This window comes from Ailuropoda melanoleuca, chromosome 15, assembly GCF_002007445.2.
Source record: "Ailuropoda melanoleuca isolate Jingjing chromosome 15, ASM200744v2, whole genome shotgun sequence".
NCBI classification, from domain to species: domain Eukaryota; kingdom Metazoa; phylum Chordata; class Mammalia; order Carnivora; family Ursidae; genus Ailuropoda; species Ailuropoda melanoleuca.
This window is the reverse complement of record NC_048232.1, coordinates 24,213,861-24,232,059: the sequence shown is the minus strand read 5'-3', so window position 1 is coordinate 24,232,059 and position 18,199 is coordinate 24,213,861. Positions and strand designations below refer to the sequence as shown.

At 37.6% G+C, this 18,199-nt stretch overlaps 1 protein-coding gene across 1 annotated transcript in view; it reads right to left on the bottom strand.

Annotated features, from left to right (window-relative positions):
* Positions 1-18,140, bottom strand: part of ANKRD26 (ankyrin repeat domain 26) — a 120,210-nt gene extending 102,070 nt beyond the window's left edge. Inside the window, 5 exon segments of the mRNA XM_034644369.1 lie at positions 678-744; positions 6,262-6,295; positions 14,731-14,801; positions 16,418-16,555; positions 18,005-18,140. Of these exon segments, the coding sequence (XP_034500260.1) occupies positions 678-744; positions 6,262-6,295; positions 14,731-14,801; positions 16,418-16,555; positions 18,005-18,048 (354 nt within the window). The 5' untranslated portion in view covers positions 18,049-18,140.
* Positions 18,141-18,199: the final 59 nt, after the last annotated feature.

Below are 18,199 nucleotides of genomic sequence, written 5' to 3'. Positions count from 1 at the left end.
GAGCTGCCTGGGCCACAGCTGTGCTGGGCAGCTCTCCAGAATGGGACACCGCGGCGGTGGTGGCTGAAGGGCGGGCGGGCTGCGCGGAGGCCCCTCCCCGGCCACGTGACGCCGCGCTCGGCCAATGCCTCCCGGCCGCGCGACGCCCTCGCGGCCTCCCTCTCGGGGACGCGCTAGCCCAACGCGCCTGACCATTGCTCCTCCCCTGCGTCGCATGGCGTGGAGCCCTGAGCTCTCTCGCTTGGCGCAACGCTAGCGATACATTTCTGAAAAAAGTTTCTGCTGGTCCCCATGGTAACCCTGTGGCGCGTCACGTGGAACTTAAAACCGGACTGCAAAACAAAACAAAACAAAAAATACTAAAGCGAAAAAAAAAATCCTTATCCTGGACCAAATGTCGTATTTCCTCCATTCTGGGAAAGCCTTTTCCAATATAATTTATCTGTCATTATATATTTTCCAGCCCATTTTCTTCGACCTCCACCTCAGTATTTGCCAGAGTAAAAAAAAAAAAAAACTGTCAACTTGTCATATTTCTGTAAAATGGTTTGTTCTGAACAACTTTCCATTACAAACATAAAATGATGACAGGAAGGCCACTGCTAAATTTTAACAGTAAATAATGGACAAAACTAAATTCAGAGCAGGAAAATTAATTTCACAAGAGAGTACTTTACCTTGATATTAAAGTCGTCATCATCTGATGTAGGCCATGAATCATCGGCACCACAGTAAACAGAAAGTCTTTAGAGCAAAAATATACAACAAAACCAAGTTCATTAAAAAGAAAAATTGAGTGAAAGGTCAGCTATCTATTTATTGAAAGAAGTTTCTTGATATAATTAAAATTTGGCCTCTGTTTTTGTTACTAAATTTTTATTTTAATTCCAGTTCCATTAATATACGGTGCTATATTAGTTTCATGTATACAATATAATGATTTGGCAATTCCATTAATCACCCAGGGTTCATCATGACAAGGGGATTCCTTACTCCCTATCTCCTATTTCAGCCATTCCCCCACCTATCTCCCCTATGGCAACCATCAATTTGTTCTCTATAATTAAGAGTCTGTTTCTGGATTTGTCTGTCTCTCTTTTTTCTTTGCTCATTTTTATTGTTTCTTAAATTCTACATGAGTGAAATCATATGGTTTATGTCTTGCTCTGACTTACTTCGCTTAGCATAACACTATCTACTTCCATCCATTGCATTGTAAATGGCAAGATTTCATTCTTATCTATGGCTGAATAACATTCCATTATGTATATATACCACTTCCTCTTTATCCATTCATCTGTCAATGGACACTTGGGCTGACTATTGTAAATAATGCTGTAGTAAACATAGGGGTGCATGTATCCCTTTGAATTGCTGTTTTTGTATTTTTTGGATAAATACCCAGTACTGCAATCACTGGATTGTAGGGCAGTTCTATCTTTAGCTTTTTGAGGAAACGCCATACTTTTTCCCACAGTGGCTGTACCAGTTTGCATTCCCACCAACAATCCAAGAGGGTTCCTTTTTCTCTGCCTCCTGGCCAACACTTGTTTCTTGTGTTTTTGATTTTGGCCATTCTGAAGGGTGTGCGGTGTTATCTCGTTGCAGTTTTGATTTGCATTTCCCTGACGATGAGTGATGTTAAGCATCTTCTTATGTGCCTGTTGGCCATCTGTATGTTTTCTTTGGAAAAATGTCTGCTCATGTCTTCTGAACATTTTTAAACAGAGTTGTGTTTTGGGTGTTGAGTTGTATCAGTACTTTATACTTGTATACTAACCCTTTACCAGATATGTCATCTGCAAATATCTTCTCCCATTCTGTAGGATGCTTTTCGTTTTGTGTATTGATTCCGTCACTGTGCAAAACCTTTTGATTTTGATGTCGTCCCAACAGTTTATTTTTGCTTTTAGTGCTCTTGCCTCAGGACATAGAACTAGCAAAAAATGTTGCTACAGCCAATATCAGAGAGATTATTGCCTGTACGCTCTTCAAGTATTTTATGATTTCAGGTGTCACATTTAGGTCTTAAACCCATTTCTGAATTTTTTTTCTGTATGGTTAAGAAAGTGGTCCAGTTTCATTCTTTTGCATGTAGCTGTTCAATTTTCCCAACACCATTTGTTGAAGAGACTGCTTTTTCCCCATTGGATATTCTTTCCTGCTTTGTCAAGGATTAATTGACCATTTACTTATGGGTTTAGTTCTGGGTTTTCTGTTTTATTCCACTGATCTATATATCTGTTTTTATGCCAGTACCATACTGTTGGGATTATGATAGCTTTGTACTATAACTTGAAATCTGCAATTGTGATACCCCCAATTTGTTTCTCTTTTTCAATACTGCTTTGGCTATTTGAGGTCTTCAGTGGTTCCATACCAATTTTAGGATTGTTTGTTCTAGTTCTGTGAAAAATGTCATTGGTATTCTAATAGGCATTGCATTAAATCTGCAGATTGTGTTGGGTACTATAGACATTTTAACAATATGTGTTCTTCCCATCCATGAGCATAGAATGTCTTTCCACTTCTTTGTGTCATCTTCAATTTCTGTCATCAATGTTTTATAGTTGCTAGAGTACAGCGTTCTCTGTTTTGCCTCCACCTTTTTAAATGGTTTTCGTTCTCTGTTTTGCCTCCACCTCTCCGAAGATGTGAAATACCTAGTAAAGACCCAGTCTTACTTCCTATAAGTAAGAGTGACACGCAAGGAATTCTCTGAAATGTTTGAAAGTTAATCGTACAAAAGTTAACCACCATGAATTATCACCTTACACCTATCAGAATGGCTGGAATTAAAAACACAAAAAACAAGTATTGGCGAGGATGTGGAGAAAAAGGAACCCTTGCGCACTGGTGTTGGGGATAGAAACTGGTATAGCCACTGTGAAAAACAGTATGGAGGTTCCTTGAAAAATTAAAAATGGAAATACTGTATGATCCAGTAATTCCACTACTGGTTATTTAATACTTCCCCAAAGAAATGAAAACACTAATTTGAAAAGATACATGCACCCCCATGTTTATTGCAGCATTATTTACAACAGCCAAGATATGGAAACAACCCAAGTGTCCAACAACAGATGTAACATACACACACACACACACACACACACACACACACACACGCCAAGACACAGAGGAATGTTACCTAGCCATAAAAAAGGAGGAGATCTTGCCATCTGCAACAATGTAGATGTACCTAGAGGATATTATGCCAAGTGAAATATGTCAGAGAGAGACAAATACTATATGATTTCACTTATATGTAGAATCTACAAAGCAGAACAAATGAACAAACAAAAAAAAAAAAACAGAAACAGACCCAGAAATACAGAGAATTCTGTATGGCCAGAAGGGAAGGGGGTGGCAGACAGACAACATGGGTGAAGGGGAATAGGAGGTTCAGGATTCCAGTTATACTAAGTCACAGGGATACAAGTACAGCATAGGGTACACAGTCAGTGGCACTGTGATAGCATTATGCAGTAACAGATAGTAGCTACACTTGCGCTAAGCATGGTGTAACATACAGAGTTGTTGAATCACTATGTTGTACGCCTGAAACTAACACAACGCTGTGTATCAACTATGCTTCAATTTAAAAAATATATATATACAAATTTATGTTATTAGTGTTAATACTATTCCGAGAGAGATTAAAAGATTAAACGTTATAAGGTCCTGCCTTCTTTCCTACACAGGTCCTGCCTTATATAAACTAGCAAGAACTTAAAAACCTTCATAGGCACTCAGATCCCCAAGAAGAGAGACTGCTATAAAAAATAAAGTCCTGGTAGCCATGCCCCTATTTCCCTAGACACTGCCTAATAGTTTTGTGAGCTCCCGCTCCTAGATCACTCTTCTGCAGGGCTCAGTGGTACTCTCCAACCATTAAATCTCTAGACTATGAAAGCACAGGCTCCCAAAACAAGGATAAACTCAAATGACCAACAGTAGGAGCCATTTGCTGCTCCTGGAGAACAAGCTACATGGAGTTTCAGGCATCCATGGAGTCATCTCAATGTAGACATGTCACCAACTACCCAAATGAAGCTCTGTTATGGATATGACACCCAGTCCTACCCCACAAAACCCTACATGTCCATGGGAAGGGCATCAAAGAATTAGGAAAAGAGGTGGAGTGAGGAGACCGCTACCTGGGCCATACATCTAGATAGTTCAGAATCTCCATTCCCCCTATTACTGAAGAGGATCGAAGCCACTCTCTGTAAGTTGGAGTGGAAGTAGATGGTATCACATTCCTATATTCTGTAAAAAGACTCTTCCCAGTGACACAAATGATTTTAATATCGCTCAACAGAAAACCTGAAGTACGCTAGTTCGCTCAATTAAACCAACAAACAAAAAAGCTGCTCAGGATTCTCTTGAACCCCTTATTTTAATATGCCTTTCTACACAACTCCCAATATCCTGTGTCCTTCATTCCTTTGTGTGTGTGTGTGTGTGTGTGTGTGTGTGTGTGTGTATCCTTCCTTCCTGTAATGCGTCTTTATCTAACTTACCATAAAACCCAATATTCTTTTTTTTTAAAAGGTTTTATTTATTTATTTGACAGAGAGAGACAGCCAGTGAGAGAGGGAACACAAGCTGGGGGAGTGGGAGAGGAAGAAACAGGCTCCCAGCCGAGGAGCCTGATGTGGGGCTCGATCCCAGAACACTGGGATCAAGCCCTGAGCGTGAAGGCAGACGCTTAATGACTGCACCACCCAGGCGCCCCTAAAACCCAATATTCTGACATCTTTTCTTAAACTCTTATTCCTATCCAACCTAACGTTGTTGTTCTTGAAACTTGGCCTCCCCAGCTAACTCCTTCCTTACCCACCTTCCCTGTATTTACTAGAACCACTCCCCATCTTTCTATTATTAAAACATTGACCCACTAGATAAGAAAAAAGGAAGAAACCTGAATTTAAATCTTACTCTTGTCACTTATCATAGCCAAATAAGTCACTTTAATCTCTTTTGAGTTTCAAATTCTCCATTTAAACAATCACTTGGTGAGGATTTAAAAACATAGGTTGCAGTGCCCAAGGGTATTTTGATTAATTCATCTCGAAGATTCCTTAAAATTCTGAAATTCTATGTGCTTTTCACGTTGTCTATAGAAAAATAGAGAATACGCAGCTGGCAGAAATAGAAAAATTTAATGGAATAAAAGAAGCACCAAGAAAAGCAGAGAAAAGGGGCGCCTGGGTGGCACAGCGGTTAAGCGTCCGCCTTCATGCTCAGGGCGTGATCCCAGCCTTCTGGGATCTAGCCCCACATCAGGCTCCGCTGCTGTGAGCCTGCTTCTTCCTCTCCCACTACCCCTGCTTGTGTTCCCTCTCTCGCTGGCTGTCTCTATCTCTATCGAATAAATAAATGAAATATTAAAAAAAAAAAAGGAAAGGAAAGCAGAGAAGAAAGTTAAAAAAATTTTCAAAAGATTAGAAAAGTCATGGAGAAAAGCAAAAAAGTCTACAAAAAAAAAAAAGAAAAAGCTTCAAAGAGCTAGTGAAGGGTACTAGCCTAAAGGGAAAACTAGACTGGGAAGTCAGTAAATAGAGAACCATTTAGAAAGATCCTCTAAATAGATGATAAATTTAATTAACGTAACATGGTCTACACCTAGATTACATATCCTTCACTTCTGGGAAAATCATTCATGTCAAGGAGAGCAGACATCACTATAGCTAAGAACTTGCCTGATTAGGTCTTGCTTATGTAAAAGCATTGTACTGTGGCTATAGGTTACTGAGATCCACCCTAAAATCTCTGATATGTAAAAATAAGAGACTAGTTACCACTGCACTAATCACCTCTAGTTATCACTAGTTGTCAAATATACTAGGACAAACCCTTGGACTAACCTGGTTTCTTAAGAAAACTCTAACACGTAACTACATTTCACTTTCTGAGTTGATCTGACTAGGATCCGTATCTTAATCCCAGGGCTGCTGAGGAACAAAAGAATGGATGTGGGAGTCACACAGGCTGACAGTCAAATCATGGCTCTGCTACTCATTAACTATGGAATCATAGGTCAATTAATCAACCTCCCTGAACCACAGCTGACTAATTAATAAAAAATAGGCTATAATGGCTCAGCTACTTTGTGAAGCTATTGTAATGTCTACGTAAGCAATAAATGTCCAGCACATAATATAGTCTCTAGCCCAGAGTAGAACTCTCCACAAAGGCTTTTCTCTGCATTCTCTCAGTCAATACATAATTTTTAAAAATCCATAAAAATCCTACCTGCTTGATGTGTCTTCAGAACTCTTATCCACCTCTAAAGAAAAAGCCAAAATACATTTTAAATCAACAATAGAAAAATACAGATTAAAAGTATAAGACTGATGATTTGTTAAAAAGTATTCCTTTGGGACCACACCTGGAAACCACACTGGAGGGAATATTAACCATACCATTGGTAGGCAGTTAATGCATTAAGAAATCTTACTTTCTCCTCTACGTTTACCAAATGCAAGAAAAGAATGGTATTTCTCAAAATTTGGTACCTACAAGTGAATGTTTATAATGACCATAATTGTAACCAAACCCTATGAGACTGTCAGAAAATGCTATCATCAGCTGAATCATTATCATAGATTGACAAAGTCAAACTTAAATAGCATGATTCTTCTGGACTTCCACGACTAGGAGCAGTTAAAAGAGACTGTATTTATTTTGCTGTAACACAGCAGAACTTCTCCAGCACTTCAGCAGAGACTGTTAAGTTTACGATGAAACACCTCATCACAAAGTTTGGTCTGTAGCCACGGTACTTTCAGCATGGCAAAACACAGCAAACAGANAAACAGACTCTCTCGCACCTTATTTCCAATTGCAAGGTAAGTGTGAAAGATGTTAGTGATTTTAGTGCATCTGGTTTAATAAAGTATAACCTCTGGAGACTACCTACTTTCATTGCTAGAGAGTCTATCTGGACTCACCTCTTAGACGAGGATGGTACCAATGGTTAGTGCCAGGTAGTAGTACATAATGTCATTGTTCTCAGCCCTCCCCATTATGTGACACATGTCTACAGAAATCACACTTTCTCAGTCCATAAGGCACATGTCATCAGATCCTACACTGATGAACAAAACAAAACAAAACAAAACAAGGGACAAAGGCTAGCTTGAATCACTACATTCAATTACCCTGGAATTTTTAATGTTTTAAACATCCAAGAAGATACCTACTGTATGATTGCAACTCTTTCACATTCTGGAAAAAGTAAAACTTTTTAAGTTAGGAATTAAGGGTCATGGCAAAAGGAGGGATGAATAGGCACAGCCCAGAGGACTTTTAAGGCAGTGGAACTCTTCTATATGATACCACAAGGGTGCATTGGATGTACAACACCAAGACTGAGCCCTAATGTAAATTATGGACTTTGGGTGACAAGGATGACTTAATGTAAATGTAACAATGTACCACTGTGGTACAGGATGTTGACAACAGGGGAGGCTAGATACGTATGGCAACATGGGGTAAATGGAAACTCTCTGTACTTTCTGCTATGTTTTGCTATGAACTTGAAAATGCTCTAAAAAAGAAGGCCTATTTATTGTGGGGGGGAAAAGTGTCCATTGAGCCTGTTGTTACCATGTATTAAAACAAGATACAGCCACCTTGAAAATCAAGATAAAGACCAAAGTAACAGAATATGGGTATTATCGACCAAACTGAAGTATATGAAAATACATAAAGCAAACAATTTTAATTGCATACTTAGGCAAGCAAATAACTGACAAAACTGAATATCTTATATTATAATTATAAATAGGAATTCACCACAATAGGAAACAAAACTGCATTATCTATACACTTAAAAGTTTCTATTCTCACTTTAAATCAGAAATCAATCAGAAATCATTGTTTAATCTGAGAATCATAATGAAAGTTTAATCAGATAAAAAAGATTATAATTACCTAATATTGCCCTAGTAACTTCCGTACAAATACCTGTTAAATATTCACCAAAAGTCAAAAACTAACCATCACTTCAATTTAATATGGATGATGCTACTGAGATCAGTACCATGTTATATCACCATATTACTTGCTATTGAAAGAAAATCTGAATAAAAATTAAGCCAGGGCTATAATTCCTGTGCAGAAAAGATTCCATACAGCAGGCCAAAGACTGCCACCATTACATCCCATTTGAACAGCTGGCCCTTGGTTGGTATCTGGGAGCTTGATGAGGGGAGGGTTCCCACCATTCCATAACTGCTAAGAGTGGCTGTGTCTAAGTCTTGGTACCAACCAGGTGATTTATCCTATATACTTAGTTTCCTTCTGTGAACCTAGAATTTTGGTATATGCTAGGGAAAAGATGCCTACCTGACTGTCATTTAAAGAAAACTTCATTTAGTCTAAGATTCCTGTATTGGCAGACAATGTTTCACATGTGTCACCATAATGTGATGCTGGAGGAATGAAGCACATCCATATGCATAGAAACCTGCACTTGGCTTCCTCTAGACTTCACTCCATGCACCTTTTCTCTGTGCTGATTTTGTTTTGTATCCTTTCACCGTAATAAACCACAGGCATGAGTACAACTATGCTGAGACCTGTGAGTTCTTCTAGTAAATAACCACATCTGGGTGTCATTTCGGGAGCCTCTAATAGAACTGCATTATGTGAAATCTTTATGATTTGGTTGATGTTTTATACATGATTACAGTCAGAAGGTCATTTCACAGAACACCTTTCCTTCTATCTGTTTTTCTTAGTATTTGCCTTGGAGATTTCTGTATTTCTATATCCATTTGAATAAAGGATGAAATAATGATGTCAGAAAATAATGTGAAACAAGCAACAAACCTATTTTAATCAGAAAAAAAGAGAATCCTGATGATTATCAATATGTTCTACAGTATAAAAGTTCCTACAAAAAAATGAAAATATCACATAAATTTTCTCCAACTAAATAGGGCTTAATTCATTTTTATGGTAGCTATGAATCAATAAGGTAACTGGGATAATTATAGAAAAATATATAACTATTGATTACACACTGCTGATTATAGTTTTTTTGTTTCCAGTCTTTTTCTTAATTTCTTACAGAATTAAAAACATAATTCACCTATTAAAGGCAGTTGTTAACAACTAGTCAAAAAGTCAAAAATTCTCCATCCAAAATATAGGATGAGTTATCCACTCCACCCTGAAAATAGTGGATTTGATCATTAAAGATCAATAGGACTCATTTGGGGGAAAACAAAGTGAGTTATATACATAGATGATTAAAAACTTGGTAATCTAATTGGCCACAAATTCTCATTAAGCCACAGTTTACCAATTTCTGAAAAAATACAAAAGCATGTCACATGAAAACCGTATCAGATAAAAATTTCTATCTGACAATCCAGAAAATGTTTTCAATCTTGGCAGACCATCATCACTAGCTCTGTCACTGTGGTACTTGTACAAAGAAGTTTAGCATAAGAAACTAAGAAAATAATGAGATACACTTTAGATTAGGTAGCCCATTACCTTAGAAGGAAATACACATATATGTCAAACATACATATGGTGGAAATGTGTTCTAATAGTGATAGATTCCAACACAATTTCCCCTAGCGCTTTCTTTAGAGATGAAATTCAGAAAGGAGCCATTAAAGTTGAGATATTAGAAGAAGGCAAATGAAAAGAGGATCAAGAGAGACATCACTAACAAAAATACTCAGGTATTGACTTTTTTTACCAACACAGAATTTCGAAACTAGTGAGAACTAATATATTTAGCATATCACCTTGTATTTTCTCCTTGGTATTACACCAGTTTTCTGCAATAAAATACTTAAAAGAGGTCAGTTTCTCTCCAAACTGCTGGTCTGTAAACTATTTCTGATCAAAATTTAAAACTCAAAATACAGATGCATCATGATTTCATATCAGAGATAGGGCCTGACAGTGGCTTCCTTCCTGATGCTGCCTGATTTTTGTTTTAGTATTAATCCAAACAGCATATCAAGGACTTGAGGAGAAAGTCAAGTATCTCCACACGAAACAGGTAAGAAAGACAACACTTTTCCTCACCCTTGACTCTTTGGTTTTGACAATTATAGAAAAATGTTGGCAAGTCTACTCACCAGTCTAGACCATTTTCCCTTGACCCTGTCTGGGTAGATACTGCAGTTACAAAAAAGTCAGGTAGGACCTTATGATGTGTTATTTTTCCATATTTGGACATAGAAAGTACCAATCATGTAAACAATATAACTTACAACTCAAAAATTGTTGTTTTGAAAAGGCTACCACCAAAGAGCTTTTAAAAGTTAAATCCAACTTTCTTTTCAGTAATTTTATTTGATACAATTAATAGTCCTCCTTGAAATTCTTTTTTTTTTAAATTTTTTTCAACATCACTTCCCCTAATTCCTCTCCTACGTGTCCCCAGCCACTCCTCAGTCTTCTCTACCAACTCCTACTCCTCCATCCAGCCCTGATAATATTGGTATTCCCAGGGTTTGTTCACTGGCCTTCTCCTCATTCTGTATTTTCTCCATCATGGACAAGCTCAATCTTGGTCCAAACTATGACTTTGCCTAATAATTCTAATCAGATTATTTCAAATCTGCACCTCCAACCTTGAAGCTCTATCTCCAGCTAGAAACTCCTACTATTCCATTATCCAAGTCCTGAAAATATGCTCCATGGACATTCCATCAAATTGAACATATAGACAAAAACCTGGTCTTCCCTATTCCCACTGTTCTCCTCTCTTCATCCAATAAAGTCCTACTCATTCTTCATGTCCAATTTAAATGTTAGTGTACAATGTGGAAACGTATGAATCTTCTTAGATTTCCTCTCTCCCCTAACTTTCTACATTCAATAATCATGAAAATGTATTAACTATACCTCTTTCCTGTCTCTGCTTTATATATCCCCTGCCAGAGGGGAAAAAAAGCCACCAACTACTATTGTTATTTCTTAAATGAATACAAAATTTTTAAGCAAAATGAATAAGAAAGGGGGCACCTGGGTGGTTCAATCAGTTAAGTGTCTGCCTTCACCCCAGGTCATGGTCTCAGGGTCCTCGGATTGAGCCCTGCATCGGGATCCCTGCTCAGCGGGGAGTCCACTTCTCCCTCTCCCTCTCCCTGTCTGCACCACTTGTGCTCTCTTCTCTCTCTCAAATAATTAAATAAATAAAATCTTCAAAAAAATTTTTTTAGAAAAAAATGAGAAAGACATAAAGCCTAAAAAAAGAACTACATTTTAAATTGAATAAATTGAGCCCCCTGACTTTTTCCGTATAGAGGGGTGAAAATTTCATAATGGACTGATGCTAGGCTAAGGAAATATAAACTTCCTTTGGCTTCTAATCCCTTTACGTGGTTCCCTTCAATCTATCCTCCATATGAGGGGCCAGCAAAGTACCACCACAGGCCAAGTCTGACCAGCCATCTGGTGTTGTAAATAAAGTTTTATTGGAGCACTTTCACATCTATTCACCTACACATCGCTATGGCTGCTTTCATACTACAATGGTAAATGTAGTTGAGAAACCACACGGCCTAAAATATTCACTGTCCGGCCCTTCATAGAAAATGCCTGGTGATCCCTATTTTATGCCATAACCAGAGGGCCCTAATTCAAATCTAATCTTATTAGCCTTCTGCTTCAAATTCTCCAATGAATCCCTGCATCAAAAACCACTGGCTCCCTCCCCAATAGCCATTCCATATTCTTCATTCTTGCTGGAGAACCACAACTTTATCTGCATATTTATTGTCCCCATACACAAAGAAGGTGGCCTCACCCCAGCTTCAAAAGGAAAAATGATTAGTCTAAGCTAATCACAATACCTGATTTACCAGTGACTGGTTTAGGAACAAGCATGTGATGTAATCTAGCCTATAAAATGTTAGAGGAAATTTACTGCAAGCCTCTGAGTTTTCTTCCTGTTTAAAAGAAACATATAAAGGAAAACAGTCCTTCCAGTCATTGGATATTCTCATGTGAGAACATGCCTGGAGCTGTTGCTAATTAGCCAATCAGGAAAGGAGACACAAAATACTGCCAACCTCAAAGCTGAAAAAGACACAACTGGGATCCTGATGACATCACTACATCATCAAAACAACACTCGTTCATATTTTTTTAGTCACTGTTTTGTTTGTTTTTTTAAATTTATTTATTTATTTATTTGAGAGAGAGAGAGAGAGAGAAAGCGTGCAAGAGAGAATGCATGAATGGGGGTAAGGGCAGAGGAAGAGAATCTTCAAGCAGACTCCATGCTGAGCACGGAGCCCAACGTGATGTGGGGCTTGATCTCATGACCTATGAGATTATGACCTGAGCTAAAACCAAGAGTCGACGTTTAACTGACTAAGCCACCCAGGTGCCCCGTTTTAGTCACTATTACAAGTCACCTATTATTTGCAGCTAAAAGCATTCTACCTGATAAATTTCCCAAGGTCTAAAGGGTAAGATCTACTCCTTTCCATAGTACCGAACAACTTTCATAAGCTTGCCTTAGATAAGTATTCACCTCATTTCAACCATTCCCATAGCACACTTTCTATACCAGCAAAACTGAACTGCTCATAAATCCTCCAAAGTGCACTCGTACATCTTAGCCTTTGCACTGCTGTTCCCTCAGCAAAACACGTAATCTTGACGGATGTTCCTCCTGCCAAACATTGTCTTTCTGCCTCTTTACCTGGCAAACTTACTACTCAGTCTGCATACTTACCTTAAATTCTACCCACTCTCCTAAAACTCTAATTCCTCATGGACTTACAGTATCTGGAACATATTAAATATCACTAAAAAAAAATAACAATGATAATTATAAACACTAGGGGACTCTGGCACATAGGAAGCACTGAATAAAGTAAATAATAAAAATTACAATGGTAATAACAAACTCCTGGAGGGCAGGGAGTGTGTTTTTTGAATGTATTCTACAACATTGGAATAACACTTAAGAGCTAAAAGCTACTTGATAGTTATTTGTTAAGTGAACAAATGAAAATGAGTAAATTGCAAAACCAAACCAACCTACAGAATTTCTTTAACAAAAGGCCACTAAGTTAAAGATTTCTTCATACATTTCAGATTGTACAATGCACTAGGTGACACACCCAGGGAGCAATGATATCATTTTAGGTATTGTGAACCATTTTTGTGCTTTTATTATAATCCGTTGAGCCTCAGTTGCCCCATTTGAATAATTATTATGCTAATCTTTTGACTAAAGGCAACAGAGTATCTTTTTCTAACAAAACTACGGTATCGTGACAATTATGCAACAAACAGCAGAAAACATTGATCTAATGAAGTCAACATCTCATTCTGTTTCACTCATGAGAAATGAAGTTGTTAATGGTGAGATCTTGTTGACAGAACAATACGTAAAACAACCTATGCTTCTCAACAAGGCATTTCTTTTCTGACTTCTGTACCATAGACAGTTACCTTAAAAACACACACACCCACACAAAAACAGTCTCATTGGTATTGCTACACACTAGCTAAGTTTTGTAGTTCTAATTGTGTGCCATTTGTCTACAGTACCAGGATGGTACTGTACAGTTCCCAGTTTTAAGGATAGCTCCTTTTTTAATGAGACAAATCACTAGGTCATAATATTTACTAAATGCAATCCACTTGTAAAAGTTAAAAGACCCATTTTCATAACAAGTTCAATTTGTTATAATATGCTTATAGAGGAAACATAAAACATACTAACTTAAAAATCTCTTTTTCTTATTTACACAAAGATATCATATGGGATTTTAGGAGTCATAACTAAAATAATGAATTTCTTTTCAGACAATACTGCCTCATATTTTAAACTACCTACAATTGACTTCTTTTTTTTTTGTTCACATTGAGGTACTTTATGTTTTTTTATTCTGTCCAGTTAGCCAGCATATAGTACACCATAAGTTTTTGATGCATGTTCAGTGATTCATTAGCTGTGTATAACACCCAGTGCTCATCACTACACAAGCCCTCCTTAATACTCATCACCCAGTTACCCCATCCACCCACACTCCTTCCTTCTGTACCCCTCAGTTTGTTTTCTGGAGTCCAGTCTCTCTCATGGTTTGTCTCCCTCTCTGATTTCTTTCCATCGTTCATGACAGTAAAACCTACAATTAACTTCTTAAATAATTCTGAGTACTAGACTATTTTTTTTAAAGGTTTTATTTATTTATTTGACAGAGGTAGAGACAGCCAGCGAGAGAGGGAACATAAGCAAGGGGAGTGGGAGAGGAAGAAGTAGGCTCCCAGCAGAAGAGCCTGATGTGGGGCTTGATCCCAGAACACGGGGATCACACCCTGAGCCAAAGGCAGACGCTTAACGACTGAGCCACCCAGACACCCCTGAATACTAGACTATTAAGAAAGAAAAAATAAATAGGGGCACCTGGGTGGCTCAGTTGGTTAAGCATCTGCCTTCAGCTCAGGTCATGATCCCTGGACCCTGGGATCAAGCCCCACATCAGGCTCCCTGCTCGGCGGATTACCTGCTTCTCCCCTCCCTCTGCCTGCCACTCCCCCTGCTTGTGCTCTCTCTCTGTCAAATAAATAAAATCATTTAATAAATAAATAAATAAATAAAATACATATGCAATTTACACATTGGGGTTTTTTCTTTTTTTTTTGCTCTTTCATTATCAAACCTTCCTTACTCTGATTTCATCTATGTTAGGACCACCAAAAGTAATTCACTCTGAAAAGTCTTACCTGGGTTGCTATTTTGTGAACAATTTTTAGGTCTTATTGCTTCTCTATGTTCGGCAATTAGCTGGCGACTGCTACGAATAAAAAAGGGTGATAAACAATGTTATTATTTTAATACTGATATGAAAAACATTTACCAAATATATCAAATTCATATGAGTATTTCAGATAATATCAGAGCTAATATCAAAACTTAAATTACCCCATATACTTCAAATTTGTAAGTTCTAGAAACTTTTTATCAAGTATGTAATTAAAGGAGAAAAAAAGTAAGGTGAACCAGTCATGAGTTGACAGCATTATGGCTTAGTAAATTTGAGTTAGCTTGCCATAATGGAATGTCTTGAATTCAGAAGTCCTAACCCTATAACCAATAGTTATTTGTTCTTGGATGAGCCACTTCTCTTTGGCTCAAAGTCTTCCTGTATAAAACAGGCATCTCACTGCCTTATTTACAAGGTTGTTAAGAGGATTAAATGAAATATTACACCCAAAGCATGGCCTCTTGGGAAAGGTGATGCCCACTACTCTGGGAAGGGCAATATGAGAACTTTCATCACCTAGTAAGAACAGGCACTCCACAGGAGATAAAGCAGGCTTGGGATATAGGTCTAGTAACAAAGGAGAAAGGAAAGTCCAGTCTCTCCCTGCAGCATTATTTGAACCTCTTTCACAGCTTAGAATGGTCCCAACTATCATCTAATAGCAGAAAAGACAAGCAAAATCCTCAAAGGGTAATTCATCATGAAGGTCTGGGCTAACATATGGGCTTCATGTTAAGGTTTTTGGGTGTGAAGGGAAGGGCATGTGTGGCTAAAGCCAGGAGGCCCAGCTGCCCGAACAGGTTGCTGGTGCTTTGGAACAGCAGCTGAGCATATAAGCATACGCAGTAAACTAAAAAAAGTTGGAACTTTGAAGCCTAACTGTGGATCACCATGAACACTGAGGAATGTGGATCATGCCCTTGCTGGGAGCAAAGGTCAATCCTGATCCGACTGCAGAATCAGTTTCAATAGCAATGCTGCAGCCATAGACTCAGAGGAAACAAGGAAACGATAAAAATGTCCTTTTTTCCCTCCAAACGACCTGTGAAAGAGGATAGTCTCTTTGGTCTTAGGGAAGTCCTTAGGTTCTAGGCAAATTCAAGGGGGAAGTATAGGAGATAGCCCTCAAGGGAAACTATAGGGTTTTCTACTACACTGAACATCTCAAGACCCAAGTAACTAGTTAGAAATAACAAAGATGTTGGGGTGCCTGGGTGGCTCAGTCAGTTAAGCATCTGCCTTCAGCTCAGGTCACGGATCAAGCCCCACGTCAGGCTCCCTGCTCAGCAGGGAATCTGCTTCTCCCTCTGTCCCTCACCCACCCATGCTCTCTCTCAAATAAATAAATAAAATCTACAAAAAGAAAGAAAAGAGAAAAAACAGAGATGTAACATTATTTGTACCCCATGCATAATGGTTATACTTGCAATGAAACAGAAACAGTTAGGATCCCTAAGGATAAAGGACCCATTGATACTTCTAACTAGTCTAGCCTTTTTCTTGGTTTCTGGCAAATGACGTGGGCCAATTCTGTGCCATCCCAAAAGTGCCTGAATCAAAGTATGAACTCTCATGTTACGTAAGAACTAACAGTTAAATTATTTGAAACTTCAGTTTAGTAATAACATTTTAATGTAAACACTTACACATTAAAACCACTAACAGTAGCATATTCTTCTGCAGTCCATCCACATTCATCTTCAAAAAAGATATTAATACCTTTCTGAAGAAGAAGCTTGACTATATCTGTAGATTCATAAGTTACAGCAAGCATGAGGGCTGTTCTAAAATGACAGAGAGATAACTTCACCCTTAGGAACTTAAAAGTTATTTAAACTGCTAATTTGATATACTTTATCAGGTTAATATCTTGCCTGCCAGTACAGAATTAACCATTAACATTTTCAAGTGTTCACCTTTGTAAATTACCTCCATGGCTAAAATGAAAGGACAAAAAAGAGCCTCTTGTCCCACTCGGGTAGGGTAGAAGTTGCTATTTAAAAGTCCTTGGATGAATAAAAACCTATGCTGAGGTCACTTATCTGAATAGGTGAAGATTTTAAAAAAGAATTCCCCATTTCGTTCTTAATCTTATACAGTGAACTTTCAAGTCATCTAGAGGCCAGGTCTGTATAAAAGGTATTTGTGCGGGTGCCTGGGTGGCTCAGTCATTGAAGTGTCTGCCTTCAGCTCAGGCGTGATCTCAGGGTCTTGGGACACAGCCTCACATCTGGCTCCCTGCTCTAGCCCCTCCCCCTGCTCATGCTCTCTCTCTCTGTCTCAAATAAAATCTTTAAAAATAAAAAAGCTATCTGCAGGCTTAAAATAACAGTGTTCATAGTAACGGTAATAAAATAGTCATAGTTGCAGTTAATGATGCTAGGATAAGCATATGGTAGGCACTAAATTAAACGCTATCTATATAAAATATTATTTACACACAACCACCCTTGAAGGATATACTATTATCCTCCTTTTCCTATCAGGAAATGTATCTTACTTCCAGCAAGTAGGAAAGCTAGGAATTAAACCTACTCTTGTGTCAGTCTAAAGCTCATCTCTTTTCTCTTTATCACCCACCTATGATTTATCCTCATTAAAGGAAAGTCTATTCAATTAAAGTTATCTTTCGTCCTTCTACCCTTACCAATGGAAACAAAAAAAAAAATATACTGAACATGAAAAAGGATGATGAGCCCATAGTATCTGGTAATAGTAATTAATAATTACTCAGGGATCATCTAATATCAATGTCCTTAAAAAAAAAAAAGCAATTTAAAACAAAGAGTCATCCAAAAGACAAAACTCCTACTTATGCTAATATGCATCTTTTAAGGAAAATATATATGAAGTAGAAGTTTCAAAAAATAGTATAAAAGGGTTAAAATGTTCAAAATTGTGTCATAAGTAAAATAAAAGTTAGGAGTCCACACTTTATAAAGCTAATAAAACTAATATGAAACCCTTTTAGCTAATATAAAATCATATATTAAAAAAAGACTGCAAATGACATAAGTTAATAATATGAAGAATATAAATTCTGCCATATACTGTTCTTCATGTTGCCCCATCAGAATAATTGCTTTCTGCCTAACCAATGACATGTTGACATTTTTAACTATATAATTATAAATTAATCCTCTTCTTATTAAGTTAATCTTTCTGACTTGAGTAATTGTTACCACTCTAGAACAATATACGGTTTAAAAAAAAATAACCCAAAAATACTGTACCTCTTCCATCTATCAATTGCATGTATATTGGCTCCTCTTTCCATTAAAATCTCTACTATTTGCTGTTTGTTTTCAGCTACAGCGAGTAAAAATGGTGTGAGGTCATCCTGAAAAAGTGCAAAAACAATTTATAATTTACAAAAGTACATATTTCCATACTGAATTTTAAAACTTATAAAGGATCCTCTAAACTTA